This window comes from Panthera onca, chromosome B4 (genome assembly GCF_046562875.1).
Source record: "Panthera onca isolate mPanOnc1 chromosome B4, mPanOnc1 haplotype 2, whole genome shotgun sequence".
Classification (NCBI taxonomy): domain Eukaryota; kingdom Metazoa; phylum Chordata; class Mammalia; order Carnivora; family Felidae; genus Panthera; species Panthera onca.
Genome location: NC_138345.1, coordinates 52,375,516 through 52,393,110, shown reverse-complemented (window position 1 = coordinate 52,393,110; position 17,595 = coordinate 52,375,516). Strand labels below are relative to the sequence as shown.

At 35.3% G+C, this 17,595-nt stretch overlaps 1 protein-coding gene across 14 annotated transcripts in view; it reads right to left on the bottom strand.

The window, feature by feature from the left end:
* The window catches only part of PLEKHA5 (pleckstrin homology domain containing A5), a 246,913-nt gene that overhangs the window by 10,965 nt on the left and 218,353 nt on the right, over window positions 1–17,595 (bottom strand). For 8 of the 14 annotated variants that reach the window (XM_060658232.3, XM_060658234.3, XM_060658233.3 and 5 more), the window contains 6 exons: window positions 17,114–17,215; window positions 13,831–13,942; window positions 12,017–12,063; window positions 11,030–11,218; window positions 10,073–10,190; window positions 1,471–1,589 (listed from right to left, as the gene is read on the bottom strand). In XM_060658232.3, the coding sequence (XP_060514215.1) occupies window positions 1,471–1,589; window positions 10,073–10,190; window positions 11,030–11,218; window positions 12,017–12,063; window positions 13,831–13,942; window positions 17,114–17,215 (687 nt within the window). The remainder of the gene's footprint in view (window positions 1–1,470; window positions 1,590–10,072; window positions 10,191–11,029; window positions 11,219–12,016; window positions 12,064–13,830; window positions 13,943–17,113; window positions 17,216–17,595) is intronic. The other 6 variants (XM_060658236.3, XM_060658239.3, XM_060658238.3 and 3 more) reach the window with 1 other exon arrangement.

Sequence of the window (17,595 nt, the reverse complement as noted above, 5' to 3'; positions counted from 1 at the left end):
AATATTTGTGAATTATTGTTACATATTTTCCATAGAAAAGAAACTCTTAAAAATAACTTATGTATATTCATTCCTCATATATTATGGAAATTTTGTGTTATATTCCAAGTATTTTATTCTGACACTGATATTGCTTATAAAGGTCTTTTTTGTACCAATATTACATAACTGTAGTCTTCTATACTCCCTTCCCCACTCCTGTATTTGGTGATATAGAAGTCTTTCTTCTACTATTTAAGATAGTTACATATTAAAAAAAAGAAAGAATATAAGTCCACTAATATCTTTCTTCTTTGTCTCAACATACACTGTTAACTTTTTTAAAAAGTATTTTCATTTATTTATTTATTTATGCATAATCTCCACACCCAACGTGGGGCTTGAACTCACAACCCCAAGATCAAGAGTCACACCCTCTACCCTCCACCAACTAAGCCAGCCAGGGATCCCTTAACTTTTTTTTTTTTTTTTTAATTAATTAAATTAATTAATTAAAAAATTAATTAAATTCACCACCCTGACATCAAGAGTTGCATGCTCTACTAATTGAACCAGTCAGGTGCCCCTCAACATACATTTTTAAAACCTTTTTCTGTTGATTTTTTTTTAGCATTACAATTTCCAAAGAAAATACCCTTTCCATCTGTAAACAAATGCCTCTAAACAAACAATAGTATTATAGAACCATGACCGCAAATATATAGCTATTCATTTATTTTGATTCTACAATAATTATCTTTCTAGGTCTTTATAATTTTGTACTCATTAAAATATTATACTTCTTGTATATAAATTTGTCAGATGTTTTAGGCATATACTTCATACCTGTAGTTTAATATCTCTCAAGAATAACCATAAATCTTATCATTTGTAGTACTTTTCATTCTTTTCTTATAGTTTAAAATTATCAAATTACCCATACCAAATAAGTATAGAATTTATAAAGATGAAAAGTAAAAGTTCTTTTGCACCCCAAATTTTTGAGACTACTTGGTAAAAAGGAGTTAAGTATGCTGATAATCTTCTCAATATGACCAAGCTTAGACTGGTTTACAGCCAGTTTGAATTAAATGGATCTCAGATGAATATGTGAAATATAGAAGCTATTTTCCCAATCCCAATTCACATTTCTCAGAGTAACCAGAGGATTGGCAAACTCCAAATCTACCATAGCTGAAAGGCCCTGTAAACTCGGGCTGGCTTGGAAATCCATTACCTTGGATGACCATAGGACATGTCTATCACTCTCTTTAAGGAAATTCTTAGAGGTATCAAGAGATGTAACATGGGACAGCTGTCTGAAAACAGATTCCACAAACTGTGGACTAAGACCCCATGTCAAAGCTGATCAAAACAAACCTAGACTAGGTATTGAGTAGGTCTGTCCCCTAGACAATAATTTCCTCAATGGAATTAAAACAATAAATAGGCCTTAAGAATCCTTTTAAAGATTAACTTCTAGTTAAATACCGTTCTTGAATCCATCATCTTCTTAGTTTTCCTTAAGGTTACATAAGAGGCTATCGTTGAAGATTCAGGTGTTGGTGATTTGGTCCTTGGAGGAACTACTCCAACAGGAAAATGGGAACCTAAAAATGAAAACACCAGTAAGTTCTACAAAACATCTTTCACACAACATTGCTTTCTTTTGAGGTACTCAATTTCTAATTAAAAACATTTTTTTTTTTAATTTTAGAGAGATAGAACAAGAGAACATGTGTGTGTGTGGGGGGTGGGGGGTGGGGAGAGAGGCAGTGGGAGAGAGGGAATCTTAAGCAGAGCCCAATCAGGGCTTGATCCCATAACCCTGGGATCATCACCTGAGTGAAATCAAGAGTTGGATGCTCAATCAACTGAGCCACCCAGGAGCCCCTGACATACTCCATTTCTGAGGTTTTCAAAATCAAAAGGCAAATTTATTTTTATTGGTTTATTGTTTTAAAGATTTTATTTTTAACTAACCTCTATACCCAACATGGGGCTCAAACTTACAACCCTGAGATCAATAGTCATATTCTCTACCGACTGAGCCAGCCAGATGCTCCAAAAGGCAGATTTATCGTTTAAAAAGAGCCAGGGAAAATGTAGTAGCCTTCCATTAGTTACTCTGCCTAAAGTTCTACAGATTTTTTTTAAATTAAAAAATTTAATTATAAAATCAGTAATACTCAGTGGATCAGACATCTTCACAACAATCTTCTAAAGAAAAGAAGGTAAATGAACTGCAGTGTCTGCATTAATTTACTTCCCCAAGTCCATGTAGCTCATTAGCAGCATGGCTGGGGCTTCTCTCTGTTGTAGCCTTCTTTCCATTCACAGTATTTTCAGAGGTTGAAAAGGACCTTAATCCTCTCACATGTTGCAGATCAGGAAAGGAATGGCCCAGAAAGGTTAAGTGATTTACCTAAATGCCCTTAATTTCCATTTGGTTTCTTTTCAATCACCCTGTACTGTCTCAAGAGAATCCACTAACAATGTTAACAACAGTTAACTATAGGTAATCACTGTGACTTTTTTGTATTTTCAATAATTTCTAAAATGGACACACACCACAGAAAACAAAACACACAACACAAAATCATTAACCCAACAACAATAAAAGCTAAAAGTAAGTTAATACATAAAATGTATGTAGTTATATCGCATTAATTTTGTTTAAGTAGAATATATGCACTATTATCCACTGAGGACACTAGCAAAAGAACAAATTATTAAAATCTCAATGGCTTACTTAAAATAAAAAACAAAAAAACAAAAAAACAAACCACTCTCTTTGAGCTCACTTAAAGTTACATCAACTAAGTAGAAAAAAGAAGTCTAGTTTCTCCCTCAAAGACAAATGGTACATCAGTCATTCAGGGTCCCTTTAATTTACACACCAAACAATCTGTAGCTTAGGCTTTAATATTGTTTATGAACTGTGTGAGTATTGTAAGGCTGTATATTTAAGAACATGAAGTGCTGAACTGCTACACAATATAGGTAATTCTGCAGTTCAAACTAAGAGAAAGACTCTATTATCCCAGTTAGTGATCCATTTTTAAAAGTTCTACTTTAAGTCATGTGGCACAAATTACACCATAATTTATCTGTGTATTTCAGACAATTTATTCAGGTGAGAGCTTATAAGTTAAAAAAAAAAACAACAACAAAAACTCAAACATCTAGGGATGCCTAGCTGGCTCAGTTGGTAGAGCATGTAACTCTTGATCTCAGGGTCATGAGTTCAAGCCCCACTAAGTGATCTCTTATTTCAGAGATCATAAAAAATAAAAATAAATAATCAGGGGCAGCTGGGTGGCTCAATCGCTTTAGTGTCCCACTTCGGCTCTGATCTGCAGGTCGGTCATGATCTCACAGTTTGTGAGTTCAAGCTCTGCATTGGGCTCTTTGCTGTCAGCACACAGCCCACTTTGGATCCTCTGTCTCCTCCTCTCTCTCAAAAATAAAGATTAAAAAAACCCAGACAATAGAATTCTTTCAAAAAAAAAACACCTAAATTTTAAAACCAGCAAAACTCTGAAGAAGAATCCAAACCCTACAGAGAACATATGCCAGACAAGGTATTTTTTATGAGTAAAGATATGGCATTGACTTTTGTCCCCCCTCTCTGTACCCTCCCTCACTTATTCTTTGTCTGTCTGTCTAAAATAAAATAAACATTAAAAAAAAGTCTACTGATGAGTTGAACTCACTTATTAAATAATTTCTAAATTTTGTAGACTTGACTGGCGACAATTATCCCTTATAGATCATGGGGTATTATGACTATGTAGGAACCAGAAAAAAAGAATGGAACAGAAAATGCAAAATCAAAGCATAAAATGTAGTCCTTATTTTATATATGCTCTAAATACTTTGCCCACAGGGATTAAGAATGTTACACATGTGATAAACAGCAACTCCCCCCCCCCCCCCCCCACCATATGCTATTTGAAGAGGGTAGATGTTAGGTCTAGGAAACCAGTGCTGTTGAAATAGGGGCACTCTGGCTAGATTTACTGATTTCTTTTAATTTTTAAGTAATCTCTACACCCAACAATGTGGGGCTCAAACTTACATGTTCAACATCAAGAGTCATATGCTCTACCGACTGAGCTAGCCAGGAGTCCCTAGATCTATTGGGTATTTAAGAAAACCTAGGAAGTCCCAATTTTTATTTATTTATTTTCTTAAAATTTTTAGTTTGAAAGAGAGACAGAGAGCAAGAAGAGGAAGGACAGAGAGAGAGAATCCCAAGCAAGCTTCACATTGTTAGCATAGACATGGATGTGCTCAGCGTGTGGCCTGATCCCACGAACCTTGAGATTATGACCTGAGCTGAAATCAAGAGTCTGACGCTTAACTACTGAACAACACAGGCACCTCTAAAGTCCCAATTCTTAAAAATTTTTTATTATTTATTTATTTTTAAAAATCTAAATCCTAGTTAATGTATAGTGTAATAATAATTTCAGGAATAAAATTTAGTGTTTCATCACTTACAAGTAATACCCAGTGGTCATCCCAACTAGTGTCCTCCTTAATACCCCTTGCCCATTTAGTCCTTCCCTCCACCTAACACCCCTCCAGCAACCACCAGTTTGTTTTCTGTATTTAAGAGTCTCTTATAAAAAAAAAAAAAAAAAAGAGTCTCTTATAGTTTGTCTCCCTCTGTTTTTATATTATTTTGGTGTCCCTTCCCTTATGTTTGTTTTGTATCTTAAATTCCACATGTGAGTGAAATCATGATATCTTTCTTTGACTTATTTTGCTTAGGATAATACACTCTAGTTCCATCTACGTTGTTCCAAATGGCAAAATTTCATTCTTTTTGATCGCCCAGGAATGTTCCATTGTATGTATGTATGTATGTATGTATGTATGTATGTATGTATGTGTGTATCTTCCTTATCCATTCACCAGTCAATGGGTTATTTGGGCTCTTTCCATACTTTGGCTATTGTCAATATTGCTGCTATGAACCTTGGGGTGCATGTGCCCCTTAGAATCAGAATACAGGATACTCCTGTATCCTCTGGATAAATACCTACTAGTGCAATTCCTGGGTAATACGGTAGTTCTATTTTTAATTTTTTGAGGAACTGTTTTCCAGAGTGGCTGCACTCATTTGCATTCCCACCAACAATGCAAAAGAGAACCTCTTTCTCTGCATCCTCACCAACACCTGTTGTTGCCTGAGTTGTTAATTTTAGCCATTTTGACAGTTGTGAGGTGGTATCTCATTGTGGTTTTGATTTGTATTTCCCTGATGATAAGTGATGTAGTGCTGTTGAGCATTTTTCATGAGTCTGTTAACAATCTGGATGCCTTCTTTGGAAAAGTGTCTATTCATGTCTTTTTGCCCATTTCTTCACTAAAGTCCCAATTTTTAGATGTTGGCAACCAATACTTGTTGAGCCAGTGGCTCTGTTGGTTGAGCATCCTACTCTTGGTTTCCACTTAGGTCATGATCCCAGGGTTGTGGGATCAAGCACCATGCTGCTTAAGATTCATTCTCTCTCCTTCCCTCTCCCTCTCCCTCTCCCTCTCCCTCTCCCTCTCCCTCTCTCTCTCAGTGCCTGAGTGGTTCAGTAGGTTAAGCATCTGACTCTTGATTTGGGCTCAGGTTGGGATCTTGCAGTTTGTGGGTTTGAGGCCTGTGTCGGGCTCTGTGCTGACAGCTTGGAATCTGGAGTCTGCTTCAGATTCTGTCTCCCTCTCCTTCTCTACCCCTCTCCACTTGTGTGTGCATGTGTGCATGTGTGCTCTCTCAAAAATAAACATTAAAAAAACAAAAACTATGGAAAAAAAAAAAAAGTCTCTTTCTCTCCCTGTTTGCCCCTCTCCCCAGCTCCTGCTCTCTTTTTAAATTTTTTTAACATTTATTTATTTTTAGAGAGAATGAGAGACAGAGCATGAACAGGGGAGGGGCAGAGAGAGGGAGACAGAGAGTCAGAAGCAGGCTCCAAGTTCCAAGCTGTCAGCACAGAGCCTGACGTGGGGCTCGAACTCACAAATCACGAGATCATGACCTGAGCCGAAGTCGGACCCTTAACCGAGCCACCCAGGCGCCCCAAGTCTATTTCTTTTCTTTCTTATCCTTAAGCATGTACACTAAACTTATTAAAATATAAAGGTAATCATGATCATTACCATCCTCTGGAACAATACAAGGACTTTAGAACATGTTAATATCAACAAAATTAGTCCTGGTTATATGCTATTGGTATCCAATATTTTAGTTCTCTGCTTCTTAGACCTTCCCTATCTGACCAGTTTGCTTCTATCTGAAAACTGTAGAACTCTCTTAAGTGACGGTTAAGTGGCAAACTCTCTAGTTTTTATCTTTATCTTTACTGTTTCTTTAAGTTTTATTGACGCAAAATGTATAACTAAAATGAATAGATCTTAAGTGCACAACTGGTGAAGTTTTATAAATGTATTCTTACCCCTAGCTGCACATGCATATGCCAGTGTAATTATCTCAGTGAAGACAAAGACCATCTTCGTCACCCCACAAAATTCCCTTCCAGGCAATCCCACCCTTCTGCCAAAGACAACCACTGTTCCGTTGTCTATCACCAATAGATGAGTTTTGCCTGTTCTCAAACTTCACATAAAGGGATTCATACACTAGGTCTCCTTTGTGTTAAGCTTTTTTCACTTAATATAATTTTTTTTTCACATTTATACATGTTGCTAAGTTACACATGTACATCTATCAGTAGTGTTTTTTAATTGTTAAGGAGTATCCCACTGTTTGAAGATAGCATAATTTGTTTAACCATACTCTTATTTACAGAAATACAGGTTGCTTCCAATTTTTATCTACTATGAATTAAAACTATGGTTAAAAATCCTTGTATAAGTTTTTTTGAGGAATGATGTTTCCATTTTTCTTAGATAAATATGTAGGAGAATTGCTGGATATAAGTGCATGTTCAATTTTTAAGAAACTACAAAACTGTTGTTCTTTCTTACACCACCATCAGAATTGTGTTTGAGATCCAACTGTTCTATGTCCTAACAAACACTTGGTAATCTTAATTTTAGCTATTCCGGAAGGTGTGAATTATGATTTTAATTTGCATCAAAACTGCATTTATGCTTGATCAGTTGTAAACTTTTTCATATACTTGTATACCTTATTTGTTAAGTGTCTAAGTCTTTTGCCTACTTTCTTATTGGGTTGTCTTTATTATTGATTTGTAAGAGTTGTTTATATATTCTGAATACGAAGCCTTTGTCAGGTATATATACTAATGATATTTTCTCCAATTCTAATGGATAGAAGTTTTAAATTTTGATGAAATCTAATTAATCTCAGTTTTCACAGAGAGTACAGCCTTTGGAGGGTTCCAGCTTTCCTTGAGGAGGTGTCCTCTCAGACTTGGTTTTTTGTTTAAAAATTTTTTTATTTATTTTTGAGACAGAGAGAGAGACAGACAGACAGACTGAGAGAGGCACAGGGGCAGAGAGAGAAGGAGACACAGAATCCAAAGCAGGCTCCAGGCTCCAAGTTGTCAGCGCAGAGCCCGATGTGGGGCTCGAACCCACAAACCATGAGGTCATGACCTGAGCCATAGTTGGACACTTAACCAACTGAGCCACGCAGGCGCCCCAAGACTTGTAATTTGTTCAGGATCTGAGCTTTGTCCTGTCACAAGGCACTTTAGTGCTCCACTTAACTTATTGGATCCCTCCTATTACAAAATGAATTATGACTTTCTAAAATTCATGTGAGGTCTTAACCCGTGATGTGACTATATTTGGAGATAGAGCCTATAAGGAGGTAATTAAAGTTAAGTGAGGTCATAAAGGCATGCCCCTGATCCAACAGGATTGGTAACCTTCTAAAAAGAGAGCTAACATCAGAGAGCTAACATGTGCTCTCTCTCTGCTTGTACTGAGAGGAAAGGCCCGGTGAGGTGCAGCAAGAGGCAGCATCTGCAAGCCACGAATAGAGTCTTTCCCTGAAACCAAACCCAGCTGGACCCTGATCTTGGACTTCTACCCTCCAGAACTGTGAAAACAAATTTCTGTTGTTTCAGCCACTCAGTCTATGATATTTTGTTATGGCAGCCCAAGGAAACAAATACACTACCTTTCACATAAGGTGAGCGTCCCTTTCTTTACTTTTCCTTAACTTGTTGAAGATTCTCAAAAAAATTTAGAATGGTATCACCCAGCAATTAGAATCACTTTCTATAGGAATAGGAGGATTGGCCAGGGCATCTAGTTAGCTATACTGCTAAAACATTTGTTTGCAGTTTAATATTTCCTGTGTATTTATAATAATATGCACCATTGGGGCACCTGGGTGGCTCAGTTGGTTAAGCATCAGACTCTTGATTTTGGCTCAGGTCATGATCTCACAGTTGGTGACCTCCAGCTCTGCATCAGGCTCCACACTAACAGCATGGGGCTGTCCAATGTGAGGCTTGAACTCACGACCCCAAGATCAAGAGTCACATACTCTACAGACTGCCAGCCAGGTGTCCCTGCATATAATTTTTAATTACTCAAAATCTTAGCTACTAACAGCCTACTGGTGACCAGACAATTAACACATTATTCTGTATGGTACATGTGTTATATACTGTATCCTCACAATAAAGTAAGCTAGGAAAAAGAAAACCGTATTAAGAAAACCAAATGGGGGGTGCCTGGGTGGCTCAGTTGGTTAAGCATCTGACTTTGGCTCAGGTCATGATCTCGCGTTTCATGAGCTCAAGCCCCGCACTGTCAGCGCAGAGCCTGGAGCCTGCTTCGGATTCTGTGTCTCCCCCTCTCTCTGCCCCACCCCTACTTGTGCTCTCTTACTGTCTCTCAAAAAAATGAATAAATGTTAAAAAAATTTTTTTAAAAGAAAACCATATGGAAAATACATTTATAGTACTATACTGCATTTATTGAAAAAAATCTGCATTTAAGTAGACCCTTATAGTTGAAACTTATGTTGTTCAAGTCAACTGTATGTGAACACACACACACACACACAAATTTTGGTGAACCATTTACACATTCTCCTATACAACCACAATTTCACTTAACCGTCGATAATCTCCAGAACATATTTAAGTTTCCATAATTGTCCCAAGAACGTCTTTAGAGACTTAAAATTTTTTTTATTAAAAAATATATAGGATTTTATTTATTTATTTGAGGGAGAGAGAGAAAGTGCAAGCTGGGTGGGGTGGGGGTGGGAACACGCTCAATTGACTGAGCCACCCAGGCGCCCCGATTGAGACTTTTTTTTAAACCACAATCCAATCAAGGTTGAAGTATTGCGTTGTATCTGGCCTTTTCTACCTTTTAATCTTGAATAGTGCCCCCTCTATCCTTTTTCTTCACAACACTGAATAATGACCAGCATTAAAAAAAGAAAAAAAGTCTGGCTCAGTTGGAAGAGTGTGCAACTCTTGATCTCAGGGTTGAACTAACAACCCCAACGCTGGGTGTAGAGATTAAAATAAAATACAATATATTTTATTGTATTTATAATAAAATACAATATATCTGGTAAAAATAAAATACAATATAAAAATCAGAGTACACCCATAGTAGTATTATTTCATGGAATTTGTTTTTTAGTTTATTTATTTGTTAAGTAAACTCTATGTCCGATGTGGGGCTCCAACTCACGACCCTGAGATCAAGTGTCACAGGCTCTACTGACTGAGTCAGCCAGGTGTCCCTCAGCCCTTAATCTTTTATGTATAATTCTGAAACAGAAAAACTTAAAACCTCCCTCTCCCCAAATCTCAGGAAATGGAAAACTTTTCAAAAGTTTGGCATATAAACCTTTTTAGTCTTTATCCCACTTAGGATGAATATTCCAGGAATGTTAATTGATTTCAAAAGAGGATGCTGCCTCATGCCTAGCTGAAATGACATGTAATATATGGTTTACACATGGGTCACGTTACCTTCCTAATACCTGAAATTTCTGAATTAAGAAGCTCATCAGATTCCACAGGTTTCAGATAAGGGACTATGGATTTGTCTATGTATTGGGCCAACATGTACACTGAGCTTATTGCTAAAATGTCTGAAAAACACAGGAGATAAAACATATCCTAATGCTGACCTTTAACAGAAGTTTCCATTTCTGAAACAGGTTCTGATTTTTCTTCTCCATTAGACTCATCAACTTCTGCCACTGTTGTTAACTCTGGTTCACTCTTGTAGAGTCTATAATCCGGACCCTTGAAAAGAAGATGTGCAATTTTAAAACAAAAGAACAAAAATTGCTACAAGTTTCTTTTAAAATGCTTACCTCAAATCAAACCTTGAAAACTAAAAGTCTCAGCCGGCTATATTGGGGACAGCACAACTGACATATATGTTACAGCTAAGGTGGAAAAAAATCTGAAATATTTTAATCAGTAAAAGTTTTGGCTTTTAAATTAAAAATATTCCTCTTAGGGACAAAGTCAGAATATTTTTTATCATAGTAAAACTGAAGTCTGAAAATAATTATATCATATTAACTCAATTGGCCCTATTCCCTACCTTCCTACTTCTCTTTTAGCTTACCACATTTTACATTTATTTAACCCCAAACCTCTTATTTTCAGCTTCCATGGATAATGAATGTTTCTCCTTGACAATGTCCATATCCTCTAATAGTTTTCCTAGATGGAATGGCCCATATCCCAACCCTTTTATCATTCCTAGAATGATCTTTTTCATTCTTGCTTCCTTCTGATCTAAATATATCATTTTGTCTCTAATATCCTGAAATGGTATATTTAAAATAAGATGTCTTAGACAAATGTAAAGTAACCACTTTGCAAAAACATTAGAAATATGAAATTATGAAGTATTAAAATTATAAAAACATTAAGAAATGAGAATGGTAAAACCAAAACAGGAAAAACACAGATAATAACATTAAATACAAACAAAAACCAAACAAACAAAAAAGCACTGGCTAAAAGTGGGGTTATAACAAAAAAAAAGTTTGAGTGTAAAATAAATTAACTTTCAAAAATGAGAGGGCATGTACATGATTGATTATTCTGTGGCTATTGAAGCCACTTACACAGTGAGATCCATTTCTTGGATATCCTTGAACTTGATGAATCTTCTTTTCTTCAGGCAGATGGACTGGGCCCCTGCTATAACAGAGCAAGGAGCTGCTATCACTGGGCAGAGGGGGGATTATGGGAGGCTGCTCTGTAAAGTCATAGGACCGAGGAAGTGGAGGACGAGGTGGGACTACTTCCTCTTCCTAAAGATTGTAGAATAGTCACCTTATTTAGATAAGCATATTGAATTAAGTATATCTAAATTCTTTGCAATGGTAAGTTAACTTAAAAATCACTTTAAGATAATTAAAGGGACACTGCCAAGCCAAAAGTCAGTCTCATACTGAAAAGTAAAATAAAGAATGTTTATGATAGCCAGTAACTGGGTCTTAAAAAAAAGTTTTACCTAATTTTTTCCTGTAACATTCAGGTTAGCTTTAATCTGAAGCTCAAAATCAAAACAGATGTGAGACTACAGTGTTTCACTTTAAAAGTAGAAGAAAATAATTAATTTAAAAATCTTATTGCCTATTTGTTTTTGCAATTTTTAAGGGAAAAAATAAACATCTTTTTGTTTGGTTTTAATATAAAATTCAAGACCACAAATGCTTTCAGTTAGGTTGACAGTATCTCTTTGTAGTTGTAATTTCTTTATGGTATGCACGACACACAGCGAACTTATCTATAAATCATCCTATAAATTTTACCAAGAATAAGACACAATGATAAATATTCAAATTACTTATATTAGAAAAAGTATGACAATGTTAAAGTTCTAACATAAATGAAAAGTAATGATTGTTTTTTTTTTTGCATTAAGGGAAGAAAAATTGCCATCTGTTAGAAGGATCAAATTACTGAAACAGCAAAATTTCAAGATTAAAACAATAACTTAAATATATTTAGGAAACATTTTTGTTATGAAGAAAAGACAATTAAATTCCAATTCATGTTTTACACATTTAAAATAATTTAGAGATAGACAAACAATCCAAACTTACCTCGTTTTTGTACTTAACTGTTGAGAAAGGCTTTGATCCTGCCATACCTATTAAAAAAATTATAAAACATAACTTATACTAAACATATCTTTTAAATCCACATAAAAAAGGAGTAATTTCATTTATTTTATTTTTTCTAAAAATTCCATTGTTAAGTAGTCTCTACAGCAGACATGGGGCTTGAACTAACAAATCCCGAGATTAAGAATCACATACTATACAGACTGAGCCAGCTGGGCACCCCCATTTCACTTATTTTAAATGAAGCTTTCAGTTCTAACCCCTCATTTATTAATGTTTTCAGAATTGGAAGCCAATTACATTAAAAAATACAAGTTAAAATATCTAGTTTATTTTTATTTTTTAAGTTGATTTATTCTTTATTTTTGTTATTATTTTTGAGAGAGAGAGAGAGAGAGAGAGAGAGAGAGAGAGAGAGGGGTAAGACAGAGCATTAGAAGTGGGCTCTATGTTGACAGCAGTAAGTCCAATGCGAGGATCGAACTCATTAATACCGGGCTTGAATTCACAAACCGTGGGATCATGACCTGAGCCAAAGGTGGATGGTCAGTCAACTGAGCCACCCAGGCGCCTTTAAGTTTACTTATTTTTGAGAAAGAGGGGTGGGGGAGGGACAGAGAGAGAGAGACAGAAAGAATCCCAAGCAGCCTCCATGATGTCAGTGTTGAGCCTGATGCAATGTGAGATCATGAGCCAAACCTGAGCCAAAATCATGAGTCAGACACTTAACTGACTGAGCCATCCAAGTGCCCCTAAAATATCTAGTTTAAATAAGAGTACGGGGGGGGGGGGGGGGGGGGCGCGCCTGGGTGGCTCAGTCGGTTGAGCGTCCGACTTTGGCTCAGGTCATGATCTCGCGGTCCGTGAGTTCGAGCCCCGCGTCAGGCTCTGTGCTGACCGCTCAGAGCCTGGAGCCTGTTTCAGATTCTGTGTCTCCCTCTCTCTCTGACCCTCCCCCGTTCATGCTCTGTCTCTTGCTGTCTCTAAAATAAATAAACGTTAAAAAAAAAAAAAAATAAATAAGAGTACAGGGAAGTGGGTTTTCTGAAGTACTGTTGATGTAAATATAAGTCAGTACCATTTTTTAAGAGGGCAATCTGGCAGTGACTATCAAAATGGAAGATGTGTGCTCATTTCCCACTTCTTCTAATCCATAAGTACTAGCATGTGTGTTTAGTCATATATACAGTAATGTTCATTACAGCATGGTTTATGATAGAAAAAAAACAAACTCAAAACCTGGAAATAAACTACATGTCCAAAAACACAGAAATGGACATATTATAATTCATCTATACAATGAATTCTTACACAGCTATTACTGCATTGTACTGTTAAGGAGAAAGAAACCAAATTGTTGAAAAATAAGTATAGTATGATTCCATTTTTTGTTGTGGGGAAAAAAAATTCCTAAAAGCAAAACATTTTGTGTGTGTATAATTAAATACATAAAACACTAATTTATTTTTGTTGTCGGTGAGGTTGCCAGAACTTTGGCTTTTTACTGTCTAAACTTGTGTACTGACTCAGTGTTACAGGAGTGCCTGTTTTCTGATGTCAAAAGTCCATTAACAAAAGAAACCCAATTCTATGTATCATTCCATTTATTTTTAAAAAAAGTTTATTTATTTATTTCAAAGAAATTTCTACACCCAATGAGGGGCCCAAACTCATAACCCTGAGATCAAGAGTTGTATACTTTTCTAAATGAGCCAGCCAGATGCCCTGTGTTACTTCATTTAGATATAATATTATGGTCAATTACTGCAGAATAAAACACAAAGGTAATTTACCTGTTTCTGTAGTGCCTCTTTGCTGTTTGTGTTTACTTAGTCCTTCCATGACATCTTGAATTCTCCAAAGTTCTTTCTGAATCTGTGCACGCTGAATTCCTGCTGATTCAGTCTATCAGTAAAAAGACATACAGGAAAAAATAAAGTTGTAAACTAAACTAAGTATATATTTTAAAAAATGAGAACTGCAGTAGATTAAGTTTTGAGGACTATGAAGTCTCCCAATTTTGCAACTTTTGTGGCAAAGATAAAAGTCAAAAAAAAAAAAAATTCAGTTTCTCAGACCTAAGTGCATTATTTCACTTCTTTTCAATAAGCTTTGCCTTGCATTATTGCTGATCACAAGAGACTAAAACATGGAAAAAAAAAAAAAAAAGAAAACAAAATAAAATAGAAACTCACAAAACCCAAATTAAAAAAAAAATTTAAAGGAGAAGAAAAAAAATGGGAAGTATACTAATTTCTTAAGTACTAGAAATTCTAGAAAATAAAATCATATTGGTATTATTGGTCTTACTGAAAGTAAGATTCTAATAGAACTCTATGACTTTATCAATACTTCTGATAAAAAGAATTATGCTTTTTTGGAATGTAAATTTATTTTTTTAAAAAAAGGACAATGAAGTAAGTACTAACTGTCACAGTTACCAAAAAAAATTTTTTTTTCACTTAATATATGTTTTTGACAATCGTAGATATTAGAATAAAATCAATATATTTCATTAGTAAGCTAAAAAGTCCTCCAAGGGGTGAAAACATGCTTTCAAAGTCTGTAAATGTAAAGACTATGTACTAATGCTGCTTCAAAAAGGCACTACACAACCTTAGTTATCCAGTTTTCTAAGCTACAGGGCTGGAAGCATCAAAGTAAATGAAGGAAATATTCACACAAGAGCCAAACACAATGACAACCCAGAGATGTGAATACTGACATAGACTTCTAGGGAGTGAATTTCAGTTATAAAAACCAGATATGTGCACATGTCCTATATAGAATATATATTATTTTTGCAGTAATTAAAAAAATATATAGTTTTGCCTATCTGAAAAGTATACAATGAAAGTCTCATTTTGTATTATTTCTCATTTATCTGATTACTGGTGCAAACAATATTCAAACACTTGTTAGCAATCTGAGTTTCACTTTCTATAGATTAAAGCTGGTCATATTCTTCATCCATTTTTCTAATGTATTGCTTTTCCAAACCAAAAAGAAAATTCCTTGGAGATCTAAATAGTAACTTTTGTTGAATCAGTGGTCAACAATACTTCTCCCCAGTATGCCATCTTTTTAAGTTTGTTTAAGCCATTGTCTTGACTTACTACTTTTTAAAAAGTAGGTTCTATGCTCAACATGGGGCTTGAACTCACAACCTTGCGATCAAGAGTCACCTGCTCTACCGACTGAGCCAGGCAGGCACTCTGTTTACTTATTTATTTAATAAACACTTATCAGTATGTTTTATATGCCTGATACTATTTTAAGTGCTTCAAAAATATCAACATATATTAGCCATTATAATAACCCAATAGAGGTAGGCACTATTATTTTATAGTCGTGAAAACTGAAGTGCAGAGTTGTCATGTAACTGGTCTATGTGTAATGTTCTCTCTCATAGAGTGCCTTGTAGTTCTTTATATTTTCAAAACAGTAACTATTGTGGCTTTTATTATACCTTTAAAATATGAGAACCATTTTGTTAATTTTTTCAAAAATTTCTGGATGAAATTTGGTTGGGATAGAATTTGAGTTTATAGGAAGAATTTTTACTGAGATAATGTTAAAGCATGCCATCCAGGAACATGGTATACTAATTCCACTTCTCCATTTATGTCCTATAACATAGAAATTACATTTTCATGATGAATGTTTTTGTTAAGTTAAATCAAGTTAAACTACTTTGGCCTGAAAGCTAAAAATGAATTTTCTCATTTAAAACATTTCTCATTCTCAAAAACAAAACCATCCAAGATTATGTGACAAAGCATATATACCTGCAACATCTAAATATTTTAATATCTGGCCTTATACAGAAAAAGTTTGCTGACCCATGGGTTAGTTCTTAGATATTACAATTTTTTGTCCTACTGTATTTAGTATTTAAAAATTTTTTTAAAAATGTTTAGTTTTGAGAGAGCCAGGGAGGGGCAGAGAAAGACAGAGAGGGAGACACAGAACCCAAAACAGGCTTCAGGCTCTGAGCTGTCAGCACAGAGCCTGATGTGGGGCTCAAACTCACAAACCGTGAGATCATGACCTGAGCCAAAGTCAAACACTTAACCGACTGAGCCATCCAGGCGCCCCGTACTGTATTTAGTATTAACCCCACTGTTCAATATAGAAGTCACAACCACATGTGGCTACTTAAATTTACATAATTAAAATTAAATACAATGAAAAACTCAGTTTCTCAGGCATACTGGCAACATTTCAATTGCCCAACAACTGCATGTGGCTAGTGGCTACTATACTGAACAGCAAAGATGGAGGACAGTTGGTTTTCTCCGAGTCAACTTCACTAACCTTTACTCCTTGTATTGACTTGTCTGTTGAGTCCACAGAGTTTCCAATGCAGATGACCAAATTTACATAGAGTCACAAGCATGAAGTGACTTTCATTATTTTCTTAAACGTATATTATCTCCACTTCTCAGAACAACACTTTAAGACAGGTATTATTGTTCCATTTTATAGACTAGAAAATTAACACCTGGAACCTGATTTCAGATCTGATTGTTTATGCTAAATGGTGCTGCATCTTTCCCAATTCAATAATATACCAAAAGTCTATAGGCTAAATACAATTTGATAAGAGACATTTAATATAGAATGGATTAGAATACATTTTTATTTTTTTATTTTTAAGTAATCTCTATACCCAGTGTTGGGGCTTGAACTTATAACCCCGAGATCAAGAGTTGCATGCTCTTCTGACTGAACCAGCCAGGTGCTCCAGATTAGAATAAATTTTATAAGACACAAATTACCCTTTATTTGATAAATCCATTTAATTCAACACTTTAATACTAACTTCCATATAGTTAGCTAGGAGTGCAAAACATGACAGGGATCACACCATGTACCCAACAGAATAAAGAACTTTTAAACAATGAGAGATGGGCTACTTTGTGGGATATTAAGAGTCCTATTATTGAAAGTATTAAAACCCAGGTCTTAGGTGGCCAGTAATGTAAAAACTGTTAAGGGCATGCATGGATAACAAGGTATACAGTACCAGTCAAAACCAGTTGAGACAATGCAAAAAGACATTCACTTCTGTACCTGAACTTCACCAAGGCGATCTAGCTGTTCTTGCATCTGGTTCCTGGTAACAGTCACATCATATTCTAACTTATCATACTCTCTCCATGCTCGTTCCAGTTCCTAAAATCAAAGAGCTTTAATTACTTTAATAGGGAAAATGTGCTTTTATATTGTTATCACTGCAATGGCAAGCTTTCTAGATTTTAGAAAATTGTGTAAGTTTATACTGGGTGAAAGAAAAACTTTTGTAATTCATTTTCCCTTTCCTTTACTGTTTTAAAGCACTTTCTTAACTGCCCTGATTAAAATTTCTCCATAAATAAAAATACTAAGTAGGTTGTATTTTAGCATGTTGGATTTTCAATCATACCAGAAGCCTAACATACCTTTACTTGTAATAAATTTACAGTAATGTAATAAACCTAACTCAGCTAACTAAACAAGTCAGTGAATCCTGCCCACAGAGACTCAACATATATGCTACCCACCTACTCTTTTCT